General features: G+C 43.2%; 2 protein-coding genes across 6 annotated transcripts; one reads left to right on the top strand and one right to left on the bottom strand.

Moving 5' to 3' along the window:
* Nucleotides 1–3,552: 3,552 nt before the first annotated feature.
* LOC103646299 (Steroid nuclear receptor ligand-binding) lies at nucleotides 3,553–8,112 on the top strand. Of its 3 annotated transcripts, none has more exons than XM_035965246.1 (11): nucleotides 3,553–3,929; nucleotides 4,262–4,498; nucleotides 5,111–5,219; nucleotides 5,319–5,511; nucleotides 5,614–5,750; nucleotides 6,021–6,309; nucleotides 6,479–6,585; nucleotides 6,663–6,819; nucleotides 6,968–7,166; nucleotides 7,290–7,530; nucleotides 7,637–8,112. In XM_035965246.1, exons 2-11 carry the CDS (start codon nucleotides 4,405–4,407, stop codon nucleotides 7,884–7,886), a joined length of 1,776 nt encoding a protein of 591 aa, XP_035821139.1. In that variant the 5' UTR covers nucleotides 3,553–3,929; nucleotides 4,262–4,404; the 3' UTR covers nucleotides 7,887–8,112. The 3 variants fall into 3 exon arrangements, with proteins under 3 accessions (XP_035821139.1, XP_008669252.1, XP_008669251.1); XM_008671030.4 differs by having other exon boundaries at nucleotides 3,553–4,205; nucleotides 4,279–4,498; XM_008671029.4 differs by having other exon boundaries at nucleotides 3,553–4,205.
* On the bottom strand, nucleotides 7,951–18,907 carry LOC100383247 (uncharacterized). Of its 3 annotated transcripts, none has more exons than XM_008670171.4 (7): nucleotides 18,630–18,907; nucleotides 18,480–18,547; nucleotides 14,339–14,600; nucleotides 12,876–13,898; nucleotides 9,709–12,483; nucleotides 8,941–9,001; nucleotides 7,951–8,399 (listed from the first exon to the last, which is right to left on the bottom strand). In XM_008670171.4, exons 1-7 carry the CDS (start codon nucleotides 18,862–18,864, stop codon nucleotides 8,246–8,248), a joined length of 4,578 nt encoding a protein of 1,525 aa, XP_008668393.1. In that variant the 5' UTR covers nucleotides 18,865–18,907; the 3' UTR covers nucleotides 7,951–8,245. The 3 variants fall into 3 exon arrangements, with proteins under 3 accessions (XP_008668393.1, XP_035821138.1, XP_035821137.1); XM_035965245.1 differs by having other exon boundaries at nucleotides 18,480–18,542; nucleotides 18,630–18,829; XM_035965244.1 differs by lacking the exon at nucleotides 7,951–8,399 and adding an exon at nucleotides 8,413–8,507.
* Between the last annotated feature and the right edge of the window lie 1,428 nt (nucleotides 18,908–20,335).

The raw sequence follows: 20,335 nt of genomic DNA, 5'->3' as shown, positions 1-20,335 counted from the left end.
ACACCCACCACACACACATATACCAGTTATTTGATATCTTTAAATCATTTTTTTAATTTAAAAACATATAATATTTGTATTACTATAATACGTATAGATGGCTAAGTGGAGCGTGCTAAATAGATCGACACTAAGGATGCCACGGTCCATAGTGCTTCGGCACGACACGAGCACGATTCATATAGTGCCAGTGCCGCCATGACATGAGTCTAGTGTCACGATTAGACCGCCACCCCAGCATGATGGGCTGGCACGTGCTGTGGTCAGTACGATTAGGCACGACTTAGACCAACCGATGTGATTGTAATGTGTGCATGTGAATGTGAATTATGGTTTGTTATGATTTTAAACAAAAAATCACTTTATAATGATATAAATGTTCAATTTTTAAAATTATATATATAATCTTAAAGATCTTCTATATTTTTAAGCTCTTAAAATAAAATAGTGTATGGGTTGACATGTGTGTTAGTGTCTTATAGTGCCGGCACGACACGATTAGGCACTATAGTATAGTTTCTGGTCCGATAGTTAGGTGCTAGTGTTAGTGTCATACCGAACGGTCCGTTTGGTCATCTATAGATAATATGTTTTATTATCATGTTATAGAGCTTAAACCTGATTATTACCGTAAAAACTATATAATTAAAATATAAAGAAAGTATATTGCTCACCCTAGATAGAGTTTTAGGGTGGTCTCAACCGTTGCCGCTACGAGCCCCTCCTACCTCTGCCTACATAGGAGCCCGTAGCTAGCAGCGCCTTTAGAAGCCACCTGCCCAACTGGTATGTGCTCACTCTAGCAAATGATATTTTATGGTTATAGTGGAGTATAAAAAAGAATTTAGATAAAACCGCTGCATAAGATAAAAAAAGTAGGAGATGTCATTATGATGACATGGCGTAAAAGTGTGATATAGGGGTCCAAATTTAGAGGAATCGCTAAAGACAAGCTTATCTATCTTCCTCGGTGAAGCTTTGAGGTTGGACAGAATTTCTTCCAAGTCCTGCTACGTCTGGTGAGGTGCGCGTGGCTCGGGGTTAGACTTTAAAGTTTGGCCCAGACTATTTAAGACCGACACGACACAGTACAAAAATAAAGTCAAAAGCATGGTCCAAATAGTTATAAAAAAACTAGCGTTGAAATAGTTATTTTATGCTATGTTATTTTTTCTGTTCACAAAAGTTATAGAAATGCGTTGAAATATATTGTATGTGTAGTGGGCAAACAGATATATCCGTGGATATCCATTACCCGCGGGTAACAGATGTGAATACTATTTTTTTATTCGTAGCGGGTAACGGGTATGAGTTCGGATATCGGATATAAGTCGCGGATCTGGATGTCCAGAAACACTATCCACGATAGTTTCCTACTCACATCCAGCAAAGTTGAAGGCCCATATGAATTGAAGAAAAATGAATAGGATCAAAGATACTGGTAGTGGTAGGTGTTCTTTCTGTCTCGGTCGCTGCATGCGACTGGCTAACAAAGGAAGATGACAGCGCTGAAGACAGCTCTCAAAGAGGCCCAGGTATTCCGCTAAGGCCATGTTCGTTTTTATCAAATCTACGGGGATTGAGAGGGATTGAATCCCCTACAAGTTAAAATCCCACTCAATCCACTCCAATCCCCCTCAATCTCTATGGATTAGGGATGAAACGAATAAAGCCTAAACTGATGTGTGCTGTCTTGCGCCGGGATGCATACATGAGTACGTAGCCACGGTTGATCGATAATGACGCGACATCCGATCAGAAACATCTAGACTGCTGTACGGTTGTTCAGCTGCCTGCCTCTGATGCATCGCAAATGGATGCGAAAACGACGGTAACGGGTGCGCGGACCGTGCGTGCATGGGAAAAGGGCGGGAAGGAGACGACGACGCGGAGAGGCCGCGTTTCTGCCTCTTCTTTCCTGCGTTGCGGCCTTGCCAGAAAAGAGAAACAGTGGTGTACGGTTAATTAGTACCGAAGCACATGAAAATATCAAAATAAAAAATAGCGTCTTTAAATTATAGAATAAATCTAAAAAACATATGAAGTCGTAGATTGTTTGACGTCTTATGTTTCACACGAACATATATGATACATAACGTTGTCTCCGTTTTCTTTTCTTTTTCAAAAAATGGTCAATATACTAATGAGGTATTTAGGATGACTCCAGGTTTGAGCTTTAGTGTGGAGCTGTAGTATTATACTAATTTAAATGGTTTTAAAAAATATTTTTATTTTAAAAATTAATTAAAATGACTTATTTAAATATATTCATAGTCAAAATTAAATCATATCATAGTCAAAATTGAACAGAAAAATGATTTAATTCTCTCCAACTCCGTTTTGAATCGGTCTAACCGAATAAGTTCTAAATGTAGTTATATGAGTACAAACTTTATGTACAAACTATACGACTTGATGATATCTAAACTTTGCAGTTTTCAACTTTTTAATTTGAGTTTGTTTAAGGACCCCGAATTCACATTTTTTTATGTTATCGAATTTTGAAATTCGAATTTCACAAACAAAATTAATGATTTTGGATGGAGACATGCTACGTACCAAAGTTGGAGTGCTCAACACGAGCTAAAACTTTGTAGCTAGTTTTTTTTAATTGTTTAGGGGTAAAATATTCAATATAACATTTCTATAAGTTAATACAAAATTATAGCATCATGCATATACTTGATCGAGTGAAGCAAATGGAAGATCCAAGCTTGGAACATCACGATCGCTCAAAAAAAACCTTAGAGCATCTCCAAGAAAATGCAACCATTTTTTATTTCTTTATGTTATAGTTTACTATTTTTTGGGATTTTTTTCAAAACAAGTCAACCATGCCCTAGAAATTGTTTTTCAAGTGGTTCAAAATTGTTTTTTTAGATATGATTACCTGAAAATGACTTGTTTCTATGATCAATAATTTGTAAATTATCTATCGGTAGTTAGGTACAAATAATATGTCACTTTAAAACTGCACGATGTATCTACAGGTACAAACTTAATCAAAATGCTTCTAAAAAGTGTACGGAGTATCTATAGATAGGTACAAATAATATGACGGTTTAAGGCACATTTGTAAAAAAAAATTATGCAATTTCTATGGTAATTAAGTGCCTATTAGATATATCATGAAATATAATTTTATAATGTACAGAAATGATATTTTATAAGTTTAGTTAAACGTTTTGATTGTTCCACTAAGGACAGGACTAGAATTTCATCGGACATTGACCTGTCTCTTTCACTTGGATATACTACCTCGAAGGTCTGGAACAATCGAATTTTTGCGACGCAAATATTCTTACAATTTGTAATCAGAAAGAGAGGCTGGCAGGTGGTAGTCTCGTTTTTATTAAAAAAAAAAGAATTCTCGCAAGAATAAAGTACTGTGTCTGCCAAATTTGGCCGAAATTGTTTCATGTGAAGGGCCGGCCTACTCACACATTTCCCAGCCGTTGGTTTAGAAAGCGTCTGCCAGCGCCGCCGTGCCGTGGCTACTCTGTACTCCGGCCCCCATCCGCAGCAACAGCCCGCGCAGACGCAAAGCGTCAAGTCAAAGACCCTGACGATAAACATACAAAAGCAGAAGCCAGGCTTACCTGCCCAGCGCGCTGCGCAATCGCCGCCCTCCTCCCCTCGCCCAACGGCAACGAATCTGCCTGCCTTCCTGCAGCCTCACCGGCTCATCACTTCGTCAGCCATCTTCACAGCCCGCCTGGCGCCCCCCAGCATCAGATTCCCCTGCTAAACCCTCCTGTTGCGGTTTCTATCTGGTCCAGATAATCACTCCCTTCCCTCCAATTATTTTTCCACTGCTCGAAGGCCCGGGGCGCCCACCGGAGCCAATCAGTTCCGTTCACCTTTCCACCGGAATCCACCCCACCGCCACCGGTGGATGATTTGATGGAGTTGCCGTTTTGCGGACCGTGGTAACTACTCTCTCCCACCACCAACAATCAAGAGTCCGCTCTCCTCCAACCTCCTGCCAACAGCACGCCTGCCTCTCTCTCTCTGTGTGTGTGTGTGTGTGTGTGTGTGTGTCACCGAGGGTCCGAGGCGGTCCTACTCCCTCTGTCTTGGTGTCTTCTTGCGCACGCCGCTTGGTGGTTCTCCTCCTCACGGTTCCATCTCCGGGTCCTTGGGTCTGGATGGAACTGGAGACACGGTAGAGGAGCCCGCGGTTTCCCTTTTCCCCTCCCAACAAGGTATTCCTGGGTTCTTGCTTGCCTTTCGAGCTCTGCGGGATTGACAATTCTGACAGGACCGGCGTGGAGGAAGGGTTGATAGGGAGGATTTTTTGGATTGATCTATAAGCCTTTTGGTGGCTAACGGTTGGGAGCTTTGGAGGAGAACTCGAGTCCTTGGGCTCTAGGTTGGTCTGGACGAGGCCGGAGGAAGTTGCCAATGGAGCCGCCGACTGGGTTCTGGGCCTCGCTTCTGAGCTTCCTCAAGTTCCTCCCCTACTTCTGCGGCCTCCTCGTCCTTGGACTCATCAAAGGTGACGTGCTGTTCTGTCTCTTCCTCTCTGCTGATTTCAACCCATGCATCCAGTTCGAGTTGATGCTGAAATGGGAGGGCTGTCAGCGACCCTCCTGCGACCTCTGCCTTTAACAGGGGAGAGTGCCTCTCTCGACTTCCCGTTTTGCTCGTAAAGGGCTGCCTGGTTTAGAGTTTCCTCCCTGTTCTTGGAGAAATTAGTTAGGACCATTTAAATAATTGGTGGGCTGTCCTTTTTTCGGTTAGGCTCTTCTTTGACTTGAACTAAATGTTCATAGTGGGGCAGGATAAGACCCTGTTTGAATGAACCAGAGCTAATAATCCCCGGACCGGACCCGGTTTCATTAGGACGAGAGCCTGTTGTGTAAGAGTTATCATATTCCTCAAGCTTAGGTTTCAGTCCAATGTCTTTGGCCTCTTGACTGCTTGTTTACGAATGCAAATTCAGTTATTTACTCATGTACTGCGGTCAGAATTGCAAGTACCTGCAATCGAAAGGCTAATGCAATTTTGGAGATGAAATGATGGAACATCATATTACTACAAAAACAATGATGGAATGACACATGGTATACGGTATGCAGTTCTCATTTCACAATCTTTGATCTGTCAGGTGTTTTGTTGTGCCCTTGGGCATGTCTGATTATGGCGATTGGAATATCTGCCCTGGTCCTGGGCTTATGGCCTATGCATCTGATTTGGACATACTACTGCATTGTCAGGTACTGTGCATGTTTTCTGCAGTTCCATGTTTTGGCAACTTTATTATATTACTAACTGAAAGTGCTCATATTTTGTTTCCTCCATTTTTCTTTGGGCAGAACCAAGCTGGTTGGACCTGTGGTAAAGCTTCTGCTTCTTATTGCTGCGACTGCAGTCTTGATCATATGGTTGATAATTGGCATCCCGGGAAGCATATTTGCTGGATTGGTATATGGTTTTCTAGCACCCATAATGGCTACATTTGATGCTGTAGGAGAAGGCAAAGAAAAGCCATTTGTTCATTGCTTTGTGGTAAGTTTTTCTTTGTATGAGTCGTTTATGTTTATCTCTGTCGCTATTTAATTTGTTAGCATATCTTTTAGAGGTTGCTTAGCTTGGTATTCTGAACTGTAGGATGGAACATGGAGTACTATCACTGGAAGCTGTACAGTAGTCAGGGACGTGAAAGATTTGCTTTTCCACTCCTATTTTTCACTTATGGATGACCTTCGTCTTCAGAAACCTCCTGACGGGGAGCCATATGAGATAAGGTCTGCATCCTGTTGTCATAGACTTATGTTGTTACTTTTTTTTTCTCTTTTCTCCTTTTAGCATTAGGCCTTCAGCTTTAATGTGCAAGAATCACTCTTTATGCTTGGCTTGAGATAACACTTGCAAGAGAGCATGCGTTCAGACATTCATTTTGAATAATATAATCCACCATTCCAGTGCTTTGCATTGAGATGGCACTTTTTCTGATTTTCTTTTCATCTGAAGAACAATGTATAATAAACTGACATGCGTGACTTTATTTTTCCCAGATTGCTTGATATTCCTGGTGCACTAATAGCGGCTGCATTTGGGCTTCTACTTGATGGAATAATGTTCACATTAATTGCCTTCTATAAGTGCCCCGTGATGCTTTTCAAAGGATGGAAACGACTGATCCAGGACATGATTGGGAGAGAAGGGCCCTTTCTGGAGACTGCTTGTGTGCCATTTGCTGGTCTTGCTATTCTTCTTTGGCCATTTGCTGTAGTAGGAGCCGTTCTGGCATCCATACTCTCCAGTGCCCCTTTAGGTGCTTATGCTGCAGTTGTAGCTTATCAGGTATAGTAAAATTCCCCCTCTTTTTTCTGTGCACTGATGTCAAACAGTGCATACTTTCATCACATCATTTGTTCAGCAAGCAATTCCACGTTACAATGAGTATTACTGTATTAGCTCATTTAACATGTTCCTGTTGAAGTCATGGAGCTTGATCTTGTTCATGTCCCAGGAATCCTCCCTTATCCTGGGAATTGCCTATGTGTTCTCGTCGGTGTCTATATTTGATGAATACACAAATGATGTTCTTGACATGGCGCCTGGTTCTTGTTTTCCAAGGTAAATTCATACTGGATGCCTTTGGTTGGTACGGCAAACAATTCGAAAAGTCTTGTGCTAACTTTTGAAATCTCTAGATTTAAATATCGGAAGGGCAAAGATGAGTCTTCACACGGGCACAGTGTTCCATTATCCAGACCAGCCTCATTCAATAGGGAGAAGCAAGAAGGGAAAAGGCCTCCGTCTCGTGTTACTTCATTTAAGAACAGCATTGATGATTTCAATCCATTCAAGGTGATTCTCCTTCTATTAAATAGTCAGGCTGCAATGCCATTGCTTAGACCAGTCTTAATGGGAGTGCATGCTTTTAGAGTAAGGTCACTCACTATGCAAAACAAATTGCCTCCAGAGCACTATATAACTGAATGGTATCATTATGCAGCTGCTGGACCACCTATTTGCCGAATGCAGGAACCAGGGGGAGGATTTGGTTAACAGAGGAGTGATAACAATGAAGGACATTGAAGAAACGAAGTCTGGCAAAGTTGGCAGCGGTGTTCTTAATGTTGGTCTACCAGCGTATGTTATTCTTAATGCACTCCTTCGGTCTGCGAAAGCTGATTCTGTCGGGCTAATCTTAAGTACGTGCACAACAGAATTAGGTCTTCTTCCATTTTAGCTGTTGTTATGAGTAGCTCCTTTTTTTTTTGCGCGAATTGTTATGACTCTGGCTTGATGACCTGCTTTGGGGAAAAAATATGCAGGTGACGGCTCTGAGATTACATCTGACAATAGACCTAAAAACACCATCTTTGATTGGTTCTTTGACCCTCTTATGGTTATAAAGGAACAGATCAAAGCTGAGAATCTCACTGACGAAGAGGAAGAGTATCTGAAAATGCGAGTGCTATTGGCTGGTGATCCCAGTCGCCTGAAAGGCTCTCTGCCTCATGTTCCATCCTTGACTGAACGTAAAAAGGCAGATATAGACGCATTCGCTCGCAGGTACCGTATCTCGTCCTCCCCCTTAACAGCAATTTAGCCTTCTTTGCTTTGTGACGGCGATGCAAACATCCACAGTTGATAATCTTTTCACTCTGCTGCTGCAAAGGTTGCAAGGAATCACAAAGTCGATATCTAGATATCCTACATCAAAGCGCCGCTTCGACGTCCTTGTGAAGGCGCTCTTGTCAGAGCTGGAGAGGACGATGGGCCAATCTGGCAATGGATCCCAGTCCCAGGCGCAGAGGCTGCGAAACTCGGTAGCCCGGATGTTGAGCCAGAAATCTATGGGCAAGACTGCCAACATTAGGGATGAAGACCCAGAAGCGCAGATGACGAGACTGTCTCGCACCCCGTGATCGTCTGTTTGTTAGTTTGACGATGCCGTATCACATGCTATTCCAGCCTTGTACAAATGATGAGTAGATAGAATGCTGCGGCTTGAACTGATGCTCTTACATCTCATGTATGATCTGTATATTTTAGGCACTATATGTATCGTGTATGCAATGTTTTTTTGCTCCCGAAAAGAAAAGAGTATGCACAGAGGAGAACAATAAATAAAAATACGCAATCCTCAACGGATAACGCCGGCGCGCATGTGTTTTAGACAAATTGTGGGAGGTTAAGCTACAGCAATTGCAAAGCACACCGGCTTTGGGGCTCGCATGAAACTTGCACCGTATTAGGTGGATAATTGCAAAAGGTTGACGCATGTTCAACCCCGAAGACCATCCGTGGGCTGGCTATCAGGCACAATGGTGTCATCATCGTCTAACAGCTCCTCCAGCTTCTTTCTTGCCTTCTTATAGCTACGGGAACCACGGAGGATGGAGCTAATGTGCAGACCACCTTTGAGACTCTTCTGAGATCTGAACGAGTGCGAGAAAATCGGATTAAGGTGTCAGTAAGCTTCAGCTGACGCCAAGGAAACAATCATGACTGTTTCTAACTCAGTTCCAAAATAGGGGATTCTGAACCTGGACAACACGGGTAAGTAGTAGACAAACAATTTTATCAAACAAGTCATCACTGTATGGTTGTTTTAACCAGCTAAGGTTAATGAATGAATGAATGTTTAGTCTAAAACAAATTATATTTTGGAACGGAGGGAGTAGATAGTATCAGAACATCTTTCCCCCTAGACATGGTATGTACTAGGTTTATGTTACTATAAGGCTATCTCATTCGTCATTCCCTATCCCACCTCCTATTTTAAACTCCACTCTAAACAATACTATTTACAATGCAAAACAGTGTTTTACACGACGATTTGCTGGACACAGCCTAATGCCTACCATGCAACTCGTCCACATTGTCGCAAGCTGATACAAGAAAACAGGCATTTCTCTAATAGCTATTTTCTCACTTTGCGGGTAGCTATTTTCTCACTTTGCAGGTCAGAGAACTTACAGTGATATGGCCCCATCATCATCGGAAGCCTCACTTTCATCATAGGCTGTAGATGAAATACCTGTCAAAGGCAAATTTGTTAACACATGTGGACAAGGAATCCATGATATCTCATGGGCAGGGGCAGACCCAATCACCCAATGCCCCACATAAGTGAGGTTTCAGGAAGGGGTAAACTGAGACAAGACTTTCCCCCGCAAATATGGAGATGCTGTTTCAAAATCGCAAACTGGTGACTCAGTGAGACAGGTCTCACTAATTCACCAAGTATGCCCTTCATCAGGATATCTGATGTCATTCTAAAATAATCCATAAACAGTTTAGTTGAATAATGGACCTGTAAAACATGCTGTGAACAGAGTAGATTGCTACCAACGTTCTTGCCCAAAGTTAACTTGAACTGATGAACTTTGTAATCAATTAGACTACATCAGCACCAGAGATATTAATGCAACATTCCGGAATGGGAAATCTAGCATTTTCAAGCATGGCATTGACAGAGGAAAAGAAAAAGGAACTTATCAGTGCAAGAACATCCAATGAACATGTGAATGTGACTATCCCTACTAGATGTGGGCTGATCCACATTCTAAAAAAGGCAGCAATTTTTCACCAATTTTGACTGCAGCAAGGGTAACCACCCCCAAGAAGCATAGATAGATAAACAACCAAAGGGAAGTGAGGTTAGAAATCCCAAGGAATAAATTAATGCATAACAAAGTGCGAACGTGATCCTATTCCATGTGACACTCTCATTAAGGTTCCCACCTGAGTCAGCAGAGGTAGATGAACTATCAGATGATCCTTCCATGACAGTTGTGGTGTCCAATTCATCACCACAACCCTCCCTGATAGAGTCATTGGATATTGCACCAGAGACTATTTTCCTACTCGCTTTTTTGGAGTTTCCACTGGTCTCTTGATACATTTTACTTGGGACTTTCTGGACTGAAACTTTATATCGGTTAGCACTTTGTGGCATACCCTCTGTGCTGTCACTTGACGCTCCTGGGCTCGTGGAAAAATCCTTCATAAGGTTGCTTACAGGCTTAGGATTTGGAGCCACCTTTCCCTTGATAGTAAACTCATCAGGCTTTCTAATCTTAGCATGGGGCTTTGGCTGAGAAGTGAATTTCCCCACTTCTTTACTTATATGTGCATGATCCTTTTCAGTGAGCAACTTGTTTTGATCATCATCAACACTCTGGTGGAGATTCTTCTCAGGAGTATGATTCCAAGTGGGATCTTCTCGTCCATGTTGCATTATACTGGCATTCTGAGTAACTTTACTGTTGCTCTCTTTTCCATTGTCCTGACCCGTCCTTTCATTTTGTACAAAAGAAATAAGTGATTCTTGGGTACTAATATCAATTCCTTGATTATCACAATTAGAATTGTCCTTTTCAGCAGTAGGTACTTCCATATTAGCTTTGCCCTTTCTCTTCTTCTCCTTGCCGTCATTCACATTCTCATTTTCTATGTTCATGCTTTCTTTTGCAACAGATGACACAATAGCTTTGCTGGTACCAAAATGACCAGTTAAGCTAGCTTTCTCTGAGGGAAAAGATTCTAGAATGTCATTTGGTTCAATGCTACTAGTACCTTGCTTCCATTTCTTCTTTTTATTCTTCATTTCCCTTAAAGGTTCATCTTCATTGTTTTGCTTACTTTCTGCAGCAATTGATGGATCATCATTCATATTGCTGCAGCTAAAATGATCGAGGAAATTGATTCCATCATTAGCACGATGAAAAACGGTGTGGTAATCAGGTTTAACAGCACTAGCAGAACTTGTAGTGCTAACTTCCCTTTCAGTCCTGCCGTTCACCAAATCTGCAGTGAAACCATGTTCCAGGGCACAATCCTGACTTTGAAGTTCAGAATTCGAAGATGTTTTCCTTTGCTTTTGAGAATTAGTGTTGGCAGATTTGAGAACCATTGCATATTTCTGAACTTCATGCAAGGTTGGAGTTCCTGCAGCATTTTCATTATCATGGGTTTCAATGATGTCAGTTACATACACACCCTGGTTGTCCTTAGTTGTGTGACTATCCAGCCCATGAGTAGAACAATTAGTTTTTCGTATTTTAGGAGTCGGTATCTGAGAAGACTTGCCTTTCTGCTCTACTTCCCCAACAGTGCTTAAAGGAGTGTCAACTACATAACCTCCCTGAACCAAATTTTCTTCTGCATCATTTGTTTCCTTCAATGCCAATGTATCACATACCTGCTTAACAGAGCCCTTCTTCCTTTGACGCTTAGTGGTTTTGCGCTTATCATCAGCTTGTGCAACCACATTTCCAGTTACTATATCCTCAGGATCACTTGTTTTATCAGCAAACCTCAAAGAATCAGATTCTGTTAATTCTCTATTAGCATCTTCTTCGGATACACCACTTGATTGATGAGAAGAGTCAGTCATGGTTGATAGCACTTTCGATTTTTTCCCCTTAGACTTCTTTTGTCTAGGTGAGCTAACAGGAGAAGCAAAGTGAACCGCTGCAGGGCATTTTGGAGGTAATGCTGCAGTAACGCTACCAACTTTAACAGCAATGGATTCAGGAACTTCTAGTCCATTCTGATTGCTGCCTAGGTGAGTTTGTCCTGGTAAAAGATCTTCATCCAGATCCTTACTTAAGCTGTCTTTAGGTCGTAGATCTGCCAATACCCCATCAACAATATTTGTTGCTGCTACATCTAGACTTCTACTAAGCTTCATGTGCTCATTAACTGTTTCTCCTTCTATAATGCCCTGGGTTGTTTGCTTTGCATCTATTGGAGCAGCATCTGTACATTGTATCGAGTTTTTGTTTGTTACAAATCCAGAAGATGATGTCAGATCTTGACTAGGATTCATACCCTTTAAGGATTCTGAGTGGCGTCTTCTTTTTTTCTTTTTCTTTCCATCACCACTCGGATTTTCTACTACATTTGAATCTCCTTGATACACAATGTTTGACATCTGCTGCACAGAAGGTTCATGGGCAATCTCCTTTTTAGTAGAAACAGTATCTTGTTTGGCAGCATTTTCACTATACATATGATCTTTTTCACCAGTGGCATCCACGGTAGGCATGCCAACAGAACCAACCTTTGATTTTTTGCCCTTCTTCACTTGAGAAGTAATTTGATTTGTGTGCCTCTTGTTAGAGACATCTGTACTTCTGCCACCTTTCTCCATGTGGCTTATTTCAGGTACAGCTTCATTATGACATCCCTCATTGTGTTGTTTTTTTTCTTCATGCTTGTCCCCTCTATCCAAAGGGACACAACTTTCTTTTGTAGTTTTTCCTTCAATAGCTACATTTTCACTTGTAGAATAAATGGCATTTGCAATTGAAGGATCCTTACATCCCTTGAGAGAATGACCAAACTTCTCTTGTTTACAGATTAGATCTATAGATGCCAGAGCATCGCTCACAAACTGAACACTTTTGCCCCCCTGGTTTGCATCATTAAGTTCTGATGATGAAAGACGACAGCCAGATTCTTCGACTATAGTTTCATCTTTGCCATTCAATTCAACATTATATGCTTCGTCGCCTGGATAAAGAAAAATAAAAGGAAATCAGTACCCCTTACGTTTAACAATGAAAATACTCTCAAAATCTGCCATTAAGAAGATAAATAAGGTGAATTTATAATTCTATATATGACATTCGAGGCAACTATAGAGCGTGCTGGGAGTTTTGGCCAGAAGGGGAAAATGTATAAACAAAATTTCCATTAGTTGTTTAGCTCAAGTATCAAAGCCATGCAGTTAACACCAAGTTGCATGATGAAATATATCAAGCCTATCATAAATATATTTGAAATTGAATTCAAGCATAACGAATGTCGTACCTCATGGTAGACTACAAACATTTTTCAGTAATGTAACCGCATACAAATATTATTGCTCTGTAGCCCTAGGCTGTTATGAGGCAGAACTTCACCTGTGGATCTTGATAAGTCTGCTGGGGCTGCCCCAGGCGATGGTTCTGTCGTTATTTGAGTAGAAACAGATTTTGAAGGGGACAATTGACGCTTTCTCTTTTTCTTCTTCCCAGCAGCACTTGGGTTTTCTAGCTGGATGGACTCCTGATGTAAAGTGTCATGGACTTGATGATTCGAAGTGTTTAAAGGTTCCCTAAGAGAAGCAGGGTCTGTTTCCAGTAGATGCCTACTTGATGTGTCAGGAGAACTAGTCCTAGATTTTTTGTGCTCCTTTTCTTGTGAAAGATTATCCATTGCAAGTATATTATGAATCTGTATCCCAAGGCTGTTATTAGGCAGACCTTCACCTGTGGGTTTTAATAAATCTACTGCCGTAGCTGATGGTTCTATTGTCTCTTGAGCAGAAGCAGATTTTGAAGGGGACAATTGACGCCTTTTCCTTTTCTTCTTCTTTCCAACAGTGCTTGGATTTTCTAGCTGGATGGACTCCACATTGAAGGTTTCATGGACTTCTTGATGATTAGAAGTGTTTAAAGATTCCACAAGAGTAGTACCTGTTTTCAGTAGGGACGTACATGATGCGTCAAAAAAACCAGTCCTAGATTTTTTGTGCTCCTTTACTTGTGAAAGAGTATCCTTTGATTGTATCTCTTCCAGCAGTTGCTGCTCTACCCTGACTTGCTTTTTGTCAGAAACATCATCACCAACGCCATGGTCTCGACTTGCATGTAGCTCCGCCACAGCATGTGACATATTACTCTCATTTGAAGATTTATCAACACATGCCATTGATGTGGAACTAATGTAGGTGCCTTCAGCTTGATTAGCATGTTTTATCTGGCCACTGTAACTCTTCGCTTTGTCAATAACTTGATCAATTCCTGCTTCTGCATCACTGTCCATACCCACTGCTTTGTTCTTCAGTATTTCAGTATTTAGCTGTGATGAGGATGGCACCAAGGTACAATTGGGCAATGCATCATGTGCTTGAACATTATTCAGCGTGGTGTCATCATTACCACCTTCAAAATAAGAGATAATTCGATGACAGCAGCTAGAGGTAAAGGACAAGAGAATAACTGATATTATAAGCTATGGAAAAGCAGGCAGCTTGAACCTCACACCTCAAGGGTCAAGACTCAGGACAACTACTAACCACATGCTGTTTCTACAAAAGGTTGTGTATGTGCCGAAGAGAGGTTTAAACAAAGAGAAACTCCTCAGTAGAATAAAATGGCTGTGTAGTTTTAGCATCTGCTGGGTCATAAACACCTTTAGACTGATCTTGATGCAAGGGACATGCATAAAGATTCTTTTTGGAAATATGTGAACTTGAATATCCAGTTCAACTGGATTGTGCACTCAACCAGGCATATTAATAACAAGAAAATTAGGAAGAAAGAATATTAACTTGATATGCTTCATATGCCAGAGATAATTCCTTAGGGCTAATGGTTTTTACCTTCAAGGTCTCTAGGGAGCAAATCACAAGCAACATCTGATGCCATCACAGGCAGCTCCTTAATATGGTTCTTTACATGAATTCCAAGACTAACATCACTCAATCTTTTATCATCAATTGCTGGAGCATCTTGGCAGCAGTATGTGGCTTCTGTAGCCTCTGCCATATTGACGTGAAGAAAGCACCCACCTTCAATTTTGGTGAAGGAACTCATCACTGTCATTGAATCAGAAAGGCGATACAGTACACCCTTCCGCCGGACCTGGTGAATAGCAAACACTTATATAAACTAAGATATTCTTTTGCAAGGTTTTGGTACGATTAGATAGAAATGCTAAATTCCTAGTTATTCCCTCAATTATCAATAAGTGACATCGAGCTCATGTCTTTGATTTACATTATAATTTTTCATATATCTTAAGAATCGTGTCCATCAGAACTTGACCTTCCAAAATTTGTATCAGCTAATCCAGATTATGAAAGTGCAATAAGCTGACAAGTCTGTTGACTTCGTTACTGTGAGGAACCCTAGGGTTCTACCGACGTGAGGAGGTCTCCCCTTGGCCGGATCTGACCAAACACCCAAACACACAGGTATGTGGCAGTATGGTTTCTCTTCTATTTCATTTCATGCCTTCTCCATTACAAATGCTCAGATTTATAGCAGCCCAAAGTGGGTCTAACTGCTAATCAGTTATTACAGTTGGATTAACAGCTAGATGACAGATCTAATCAGTTATTACAGCTAGATGCCAGCAGCTTACAGCTGTATTACTCTAACCCCTCTATCCTCCTTCTTGCCCTCTTGTTACCTTGTCTGAATCTATGCATTCCTGGTAGGGTCGTGACAATCCGCCCCCCCTTGAAAGCTTGCTTGACCCCAAGCAAGGGCCTTTGGAAATCTGTTCTTGGCCACAGTAAAATCCTCCCAAGTAGCACATGATGATGGTAACCCAGACCATCTGAGTAGCACTTGGACCACAGCCGTGTTGCCTGTCTTGACCATTCTGCGATCCAGGATCTCAACCGGAGCCAGAGTTCCCCTAGGCACCATCCACGATCCTGACACAAGCAAGGACAGTAGGAAAACGAGCCTGCATGGCATAAAAATCCCTCCAAGTAGATAACTCCAGCAACATGCCTGACTCTCGGAACACAACCAGCACGATTGTTGCATTGCCCTTTTCCCACCAAACCTGTGGTTGAAGATTTCCTCACCCTCATATGCCTTGGCTGAAAATTGCAGGCGGTATGCCATTGCCCAACTATTGCCAACACTTTGTATGGTCGAGAGTACCTTGTTCTTTGAACACAGAACTGTCAGCAGCCTGCTGTTGTATCCAAACAGCCACCCATAAGTCCTCACTCCCTTTGATCACAGGGACTGCCAACACCAAGACTGCATACCTATACAATGAGTTAAAGAAGTAACCACCCATGGAAGCCTGATGCAATGACCCAATAGGAAAGTGCTGCCCTTGTCGTGTTTGTCGGAAAACTGGACACTGCCTTACCAACTGATCAACACCGGTTTTCAGATCTGTCCACCTAAATAAACTCTTGAACCAACGATAAGGAACAGCCCTCTGTCCTGAGAATACAGCCTGACATGAAATGTGACTAGTCACCCTAGACCACAGATCCTGAGCATAATCATCAGTCACTATGTTCTCCTTGCCTTTATCATACACCATTCTGAACTGTAAGCTCATTAACTTGTTCATGGATTTTCGTTGAATGTCCAATTGTGACTGAACTGCCATACCACTGTTTCCTAGGCTAGAAGCAGGTAGCCACCCTTGTGTTAGCTCAAATATCACATAATGAACACTGCCATTGTTCTGCCTCCCATAAAAAATCAACACAAAACCAGACCCATGTGCTTCAAGTAGCAAGCTATTGTTAACCTTTAGAAGCTTCACAATGCATAAGATGTCAGTATCAACCAAACTGAGATCTAGCATCTCTTCAGGGTGGTACCCCTGGGATGGTGTTATGATCAGCACCCCTTCACCTGAATGGAAAACATTGAGATAACTCCTTTCCACAACCATATCTCTAAGTAAACCTCTGCGCATACTCAGGTTAGATGAAAACTCCTCATCCCACTGAATTTTACTAAGAATTTCATCGGACAAACCTTGACCATCACAAATCCACCTTACTGCACTCATAACTATCACCTGCACCAAATTCCCTGCTACTTCTTTTCCACAGAGCATTTCCTCTTCCCCAGTCCCACCATCTGCTAACTCAACCTGCATCACCTCATCCACAGCCCCTTCTTTAGATACCACAAAGTAATCTTCCACCTCTTCTTCACTGATTTCTCTAACCTGTAGTATCTCCCAATCCTCATCATCAACCTTAGGGGCACTTATAATCTCGCCTGCACCATTAGTTTCATGGGTTGATTCTGAAACCAAATCTTGAGAAAGGATACCACCAGCACTAGTAGCATCAACATTTTCAGCATTCTGCTCCTTCTCAGGGCTTTCCTCAAGCACACTGATAACACTAGCAGGAAGAAGCCCCTCCATGCTTCTACCATTCATAACCATAGCAACTGCCATACTTGGTGGGTCAGACTTGCTGGTCTCATCTACAACATCACCCTTCTTCTCAGCCAATTCTTCTAAGGCTTCTCCACCTTGAGCAAGTTGCTGCAGTAATCCCTCATGTGTGTGAGTTTCAACTTGCATCTCCCCGTCCCATGCCACTGTAAGACCCATTTCACTAGACACTGGGTATGTACTTGCTTGCTGTGGCATTCCAACAAACATCCATGGGACATTAGGTTCAACATCCTGCTCACAATTATTGTGCCACTGATCACCTACCCCATGAGCTAGCTGTTGCACTAGGCCATGTGAATCTGAACCAAATACCCTACCCCATACCATCTTCTCAGCAGACTTTTCACCGAACACTGAGAAATTGGTACCTCCAAGTATCACTGGAACACAGTTGTGACTACCATGCTCCTCCGTCTTCCTCGCAGTAACCAGTTCCGCCTGGCCCTGCAGTCTGTGTTGTCCCACCTCCCAATTCTCGAGTTGGTGGTCTAGCCGGTCCAGAATGCGCCACATCTTCTCCCACCTCTCCTCCTCCTTCTGCGAAGTTGCCATCACTTCTAGAAGAAATCTTGTCTGTGTCGCAGATGGTGTTGATGCCGCTGCCTGTTGGAGTCCAGCTCCAATCTTCCGATGAAGAGCACTTCGTCTTCTAGTCGTTGTCTTTCCCAGCAGCAAGCTGGTCTCCTTCGTCACACCACGCCGAGGATTGACGGCTCTGATACCAATTGTGAGGAACCCTAGGGTTCTACCGACGTGAGGAGGTCTCCCCTTGGCCGGATCTGACCAAACACCCAAACACACAGGTATGTGGCAGTATGGTTTCTCTTCTATTTCATTTCATGCCTTCTCCATTACAAATGCTCAGATTTATAGCAGCCCAAAGTGGGTCTAACTGCTAATCAGTTATTACAGCTGGATTAACAGCTAGATGACAGATCTAATCAGTTATTACAGCTAGATGCCAGCAGCTTACAGCTGTATTACTCTAACCCCTCTATCCTCCTTCTTGCCCTCTTGTTACCTTGTCTGAATCTATGCATTCCTGGTAGGGTCGTGACAGTTACAGACTTCCAAAGTTACATCGACTGACTTAGCATGCAGTAGATTATGTACATATGAAACAAAAGCTTGCACGCATGTAGTGCAGTAGATAGTAATTCCACTACATTGTACTAAAAGACGATCCTACCTCTTGCATTTCAGTATTCACATTGATAGAGGTCAAAATACAACAAAACAGATGGCAGATGACATGCAAGAACCACCCATCCGTTACTTAAAGCTACAGCACTGTTGATGTTTATGGAGAAAATCACATTCGCAGCCTCGTAGGGCCTCTAGGCATGACAACTAGCTCAGCATGCAACTCCCAGTCTCCTACCGACTGAAATCGCCTTAGCACCCAAGAAAGCTATCGACAAAACCAAAGGAACAATTACTTGACACCAAAACATAAATAACTCTACCGCCAAACTAAAATGCGTCTATGCGATCTTCATGGGCTGATTGCAACCACGAAACTTCACTAAAAAAAAGGAACACCGATCAGAGCTACGAAACAGTACCTGGAAGGACTTGGTGATGACGGGGCCAATGTCGGGGAAGGCGGCAGCGTGCTCCGCGGCCACCTGCGCTGCGCATAGGCCAACACACCAATCAGTTCCGTTGGGCACTCGCGGTACGAAGAGGCGGAAGAAGAGGCGCGAGGGGAGTACACTTGAGGCCGCGGATGCCGGTGTCCGGGGCGACGAGCAGGGCGAGGTGGGTGCCGAGATCGGTGTCAAGGAAGAGGGAGATGGGGGCGGCTCCGCCTTTGCGGTGTGCCATTCGCGGCCGCGGCGACGGGGCGGCGGCCATAGCGAGCAAGCGGACGCCAATACCAATGAGGCGAAGGCAGGGGCGAGGGAGGCGGGGAGGCCCGCCGAGGGGCCGAGACCGTGAGGGTCTCATGGAGTTTTATGGTGCGTTTTAGGGCATCTATTTTTTTTATCACGGACGTCGGAAGGCTTACTTATTTCTTTTCTTTTCTTTAGGGCACCTTTCGGAAGCATTTTGGATATTCAATTTTCTTATCAACAACGAATTTGAACCTCCACAGTATTTACACCATATTTTATGTTGGTTATTAATTACACATATATGGTGTTTGGTTCACATATTTATAATGTTAATTGTAACGATAACATTACACTATGTTTGTTTAAGTCCAACCGTAATCAAATATCACACTAAAAATAATATCGTCCTATTCAAACTTGTCACCGCTGCTAATTGAACCAAACGGTATCATAATGTGCTTAACCTCGCCGATATCTTCTGCAAGCGTATCAAGAACGCAAGTAAGAATGAGATAAACATAATTTGAAATTGTAAATACAATATAAGTCGATATGAATCAAAGTCAAACGAACAGGCTATATTTTAATTGGACAAGAGACCCAAGATTTTTTTTATGTAACTAACCACCATAGGCAAACAAGATGAGGAACGGGCCCTGTTTGGTTAACAATAGTTGATCTTGACTATACAGGCACAACTAACCATGTTTGTTTTATGAGAAAGCACAGTAAAATCTTGAAACGTCCAATAAGTAGTCTTTTGGATGTATACTTGTCGGCGTTTCGGACCCGGGGGACCCTCAACCGAGCCGACCAGTGAATTTTATCGCTGCGTGCCCCTGCCCAGATGGGTTGACGCAAGATGGAACACAAGGGGGAATATATTATCTCGCACCGGGGGATGCTTGTAGTAGGGGTTACAAGCGTCGCGAGAGAGAGAGAGGGAGCCAGTTCGTTTGCTCGTCCCTCGCGCGACCCCCCCCCCGCAGGAAGGCCCTGGACCTCCCTTTTATAGATGCAAGGAGATGATTCAGATGTACAATGGGGGGTGTAGCTATGCGCTAACGTGTCTGGCAGAGAAGTGTCTGAGCCCTGTGTACATGCCAACTTGGCTGTCGGAGAAGTGCTTGAGCCCTGTGTACGTGATAACGTGGCCGTCGGAGCCCTGTGTACGCGATAACGTGGTCGTCGGAGAAGTGCCTGAGCCCTGTAGAAGCACAGTTGTCGGTGCTGCTGGGATCCTGCTGACGTTTCCTTGCTTCCGTAGGGGGCTGAGAACCACCGACGTCATGGACGCACGTGGGGAACCATCATTACCTGTTACCGGGGTGAGCCAGATGGGACGCCGATCTTGTTCCCTCGTAGCCTGAGTTAGCTAGGGGTAGGGTAATGATGTATCCCCCGTGGCGCGGTCGGTCCGAGCCCAAGGTCGGGCGAGGCGGAGACTTCCCCCGAGGCCGAGACCGGGGTCGGGTGAGGACGTGATTCCTCCCGAGGCCGAGGCTGAGGCTGAGGCCGAGTCCTGGGGTCGGGCGAGGCGGAGACCTCCTCCCGAGGCCGAGGCCTAAGGTCGAGCGAGGCGG

The sequence above is a fragment of the Zea mays genome, chromosome 2 (assembly GCF_902167145.1).
Source record: "Zea mays cultivar B73 chromosome 2, Zm-B73-REFERENCE-NAM-5.0, whole genome shotgun sequence".
In the NCBI taxonomy this organism is placed as follows: domain Eukaryota; kingdom Viridiplantae; phylum Streptophyta; class Magnoliopsida; order Poales; family Poaceae; genus Zea; species Zea mays.
Note: the sequence above shows the minus strand (reverse complement) of the source record. Positions and strands in the feature narration are given on the sequence as shown.

What these genes read in the sequence shown, in the direction of transcription:
- LOC100383247 (XM_008670171.4), bottom strand. Translation starts at nt 18,864, where the DNA reads ATGAGACCCTCACGGTCTCGGCCCCTCGGCGGGCCTCCCCGCCTCCCT. An exon ending in TCATCACCAAGTCCTTCCAG is followed by an intron (nt 14,601 to 18,479) that starts GTACTGTTTCGT and finishes GCTATTCACCAG; the next exon opens with GTCCGGCGGAAGGGTGTACT. An exon ending in AGACTTATCAAGATCCACAG is followed by an intron (nt 12,484 to 12,875) that starts GTGAAGTTCTGC and finishes TTCTTTATCCAG; the next exon opens with GCGACGAAGCATATAATGTT.
- LOC103646299 (XM_035965246.1), top strand. Translation starts at nt 4,405, where the DNA reads ATGGAGCCGCCGACTGGGTTCTGGGCCTCGCTTCTGAGCTTCCTCAAG. An exon ending in GGGGAGCCATATGAGATAAG is followed by an intron (nt 5,751 to 6,020) that starts GTCTGCATCCTG and finishes TATTTTTCCCAG; the next exon opens with ATTGCTTGATATTCCTGGTG. An exon ending in TTCTGTCGGGCTAATCTTAA is followed by an intron (nt 7,167 to 7,289) that starts GTACGTGCACAA and finishes AAAAATATGCAG; the next exon opens with GTGACGGCTCTGAGATTACA.